The sequence below is a fragment of the Austrofundulus limnaeus genome, unplaced genomic scaffold (assembly GCF_001266775.1).
Source record: "Austrofundulus limnaeus strain Quisiro unplaced genomic scaffold, Austrofundulus_limnaeus-1.0 Scaffold2, whole genome shotgun sequence".
Lineage (NCBI taxonomy): Eukaryota > Metazoa > Chordata > Actinopteri > Cyprinodontiformes > Rivulidae > Austrofundulus > Austrofundulus limnaeus.
In genome coordinates, this window is record NW_013952404.1 from 9341736 (window position 1) to 9345674 (window position 3939).

Here is a 3939-nt window from a genome sequence, read left to right on the forward strand (position 1 = left end):
CACACACACACACACACACACACACACACACACACACAGAATCCACATGCATTATATTTTTCCAACTCCACAAAACACCTGGACTGCACAACCAATCCTCCCCAAACCCCACGGAAACGTCACAAAAAGCACTCAGTATCTGGGTTTATRGTCTCAGATTGCGAACGTTTTTTAATGGACTCAAACAAAACCAGTATGTATGAAAACATGACAGGGCAACACAATCGTTTTCTCTATGAATAGCCGTCGCAAATCCCGTGAGCTCCTGAGATGAATGTGCGTAAAAGAAAATGACAGATAAGTTAACTAGCAGACATCATCATCATTACACTCCACTGTTAGAGGGGCTCAAATGTCACTCCAACAGAGTCATTTCCCATCTATTTAACAGTAATCGCTGAAAAAGGAGTAAGTGTTTCCTTTGCCTTTTCTCCCTCGCTCTCCTTCATTTCTATCTCTGCTTCCTCCTCCCTCCCTGCCTTTTCCTTCTACTCCCAGAGTAATTGATATGATATGAGCTCTGGCAAGTGTAATCTTCTTTTAATTAAGACCTGCTGCCAGCACCAGTTTCAAACTCATACTGACTTAAGGCTTTCTTCCTTTCATTTTTCAGGCTCTCTCTCTCTCTCTCTCATATCATCTTATTGGTTATTTTTTTGTTTAGTTTAGTTTTGTTTTTGTTTTTTGCAGCTCCTCCAGCTTTAGCTTCCACATCCTTCCTATTATCTCAGCTATTTCCTTTAACCCTGTATCATTTTTTTTTCACTTTTTCCATCTGCTCTCTCTGACTCATCCTGTTTTTATTTGGTTGTCTCCAATTCCTCTTTTACTGTACCTTGTCCATTTTTTATTCTGTACTGCAGTCTCAGCACCACGAAGAGGAAAAGAGAGCCCTCAGCCGAGAAATCATTCTTCTCAACAACCACCTAATGGAGGCGAAGATCACCATTAATAAACTCAGAGAGGACAACGTGAGTTCATRATGTTCTAAGAGCTTCAACATCACGTTTGTGTGCTCGAACAAGGATTCAGTAACTAACGTGGGGCGTGAAATACCCCCGGAATGATCYTTTTCTTGCAGGACGGCAAATTAGCAGCCTGCGGCATTCGAGGGGGTAAAAAAGATCAAGTGTTTGCCGTCTTTGCTTGGTCAGTAATCATGCCTCGTTGAAACAGTCATTGAATTTGGAGGCAGAAATGACAACTCTTCAAAATGCTGTTTACCAACACTTCCTCCGATCACACTGGCAGCCTTCTCTATTGACCCGATCTCGCCTCAGCGTCATGCTAACTGTATATCTGCAACATCCTGGATATTTGGGCTTCAAGGTGTCACAGCAGATAGAGGAATTAACTCTGAGCCACTGGGTGTTTTATAGTGATTATACAGAAATCAATGAGCTTCTTCTTCAGGGAGGGGAAAACTTGGAGCCAGGGCTGCGTGATTCGGAGCTGAAGGGCACATGGCAAACTAGTGCCTTGCTTACTTTGAAGTGGCTTTATGTCTGTTTGGAGACTCCAAGTTAAGTTAGAAATTCTACCTCTGCTCTATGGCCCTTAGTAGTACTTTTGAGGTACATAGTACTTTGCCAATTTTCCAATCTACCCCAGCAAGTAGACTGACATTTTCTCAAGGAAAGCTGAAAATATCCTGTGAAGCGAAAAAGAATGTGAATGTGTCAAGATGAAAAATTTTTTGTGTGAATGCTTATCAAGCATTCACACTGCTGAGATCCATATTTTTTTCATTCATTTTTCAGCACATATCTTATTCCGCAATTTTCGTGCTATTACAACAATTTATATATCAAACCATTCAGCTCRTTCAGGACAATCCAGCTGTTACCTTTGGTACTTCAGAAAATTATATATTTTGAGATAATTAGATATGTTTTGGCAATTTATTTCTCATTGAAAATAAATGGAGCTGTCTTCAATATTTTAGATTTATTTTTGGTAAACATACATTACAAGAAAAAGAAAACAAAATGAAACATCCTTAAAACCTTTGAAAATGTTCATAACTCTGGACCTCTAGCTGTAGCTTTTGTTCTGCATTTTGTAACTCCTTTGTACTAATTCCAGCTTTCTTTGGCTTCTATTTTGCTGGTTTGAGCTTTTTTCAGATTTTTTAGTTACTATTCTGACAATTTTTGCTATTATTCTGCTAATTTCAACTTTTTTGTTCGTCTTCCAGCTTCCTTCTTCTGTTTTAAGCATTTTATGCTTCTTTCAGTTGCTTTCTGCTAATTTCAGCTATTTTCGGGAACCCGTTGTGGGTCCCAACCCCAACTTTGGGAACCGCTGACTTAGAGTATGAGACGTGAATGACTCTCAGCTACAACCACATCAAATTTTAGTGTGTTTTTTTTTTAACTGACTGAATTATAGTCATTTTTTGTGTTTTCTGTAGTTAGTTAGTTGCACTGGCTCAACTCCAAAGGTTTATCAGTTATAGATGCTCATGCTCAGGAAGTTTCATTAAAATCCTTTTAATGGTTCATGAGATATTTTGCTAAAAGACAGACACATGAAAASACAAACAAAAATGGGTAAAAACATTACTTGTCTTTGTCTTTCAGCAGTAATGAAATAAAGAGACACCAAAAATGCAAAATGACCCCCCCCCCCAAAAAAAAGTGTAACACATTAAAGTAGAAGATGACTGATGCTTTGTGTTACTWATGTGCAAAGAGATCACAATATGTTATACAACAGCCTCCATTCCTATTCTGTGGATCAGACTACATTAGTCCTTGCACTCTTCTGTTCATCAGAAACTGCCATTATTTTAATTTTTATTGTTGATTTTTTTACGTTCAAGGATAAACGCCAACCAACCATATTGTGTCTAAGTGTATTTTAAACTATTTGAAGGCTTATTTTGTATGAGTTGTCTGTACTTGTATCCATAGACCATTTTTTAAATAACTCTAGTCGAATACAAATCAAGCCACATATAACCCCAACTGGCAAAAATGAATAAAAAATAATAAAMTTGAGAGCCTTAAAACACTAGTTTATGTTGAAAGGATGTAAAAAAATAGACAAATGACTTAAAAACAAGCCTAGTGTATACTCCCGAAGCCTCTTTTGGCCAAATGAAAAGGTTCAAAAAGCAYTCCCTGGTAAATGCTTGGGGAGATGGAGCTGTCACAACAAAGGCTCTGATGTTTGGGTGAGTATTGTTAGGGCTGTGGAGTTACAAAGGCGCAGGGGGGGCTACAAAGCTGCAAGAACTGACCTTTCTAAGAGGACAGATTGAACCAAAGAGAAAGCGAGCTAGGTAGTACTGAAAACAACATGGTGGACCAATAACACTTTAAGTGTAAWATAAAAAAGGAACAATATGGAGTGAGAACAGTAAAAGAGATAATGGTCCACTTGTTCTCAAGGTTGAAAGCTGTTGTTTTAAACAAATAATAAAATTTAGCCCAATCTGATTAAGGCTGATATAAAGTTCAGTAATAAAGAGAAATGAGAAACTCATCATTAAAGTTATTAACAGACAGTTTTTGCTTCTTTTAAATGCTTTACAAATATAAACATTTTAGCTGGTTTRATTTTTACTTTTACACATTAGATTATGTCAGACAGATTATATGTGACCCATGACATCAAAACAAGGTTTAAGTCTAAAAGTTGAATGTGGAGAAATAGGCAGATATAGTGTTTTGATTAAAACGCTTGCAAAAAATACATTTTGTCAAAATATAAATGTGTTATAAATGTATCATTTCAATGACCTGTCTGAAATATTATCCTAAAAAAACCTTTTTGAAGCAATTTTTTGAGCATTAGCAACAAAAACACAGATTTTGGAAAGAAAAAAAAAAACGCCTCAAAATGTTGAGATTTTGCCTGTGAGCTATCTGGGAAATTTCAATATTCAAATACTATTTGAGGTTTCTTTTTTTTTTAAATGACATCAAAAAATGC

The 3939-nt window shown here is 36.7% G+C and overlaps 1 protein-coding gene across 3 annotated transcripts in view; it reads left to right on the forward strand.

Annotated features, from left to right (window-relative positions):
- Nucleotides 1–3939, forward strand: part of begain (brain-enriched guanylate kinase-associated) — a 63477-nt gene that overhangs the window by 44818 nt on the left and 14720 nt on the right. For all 3 annotated transcript variants that reach the window (XM_014015073.1, XM_014015088.1, XM_014015081.1), the window contains 1 exon segment: nt 864–971. In XM_014015073.1, the coding sequence (XP_013870527.1) occupies nt 864–971 (108 nt within the window).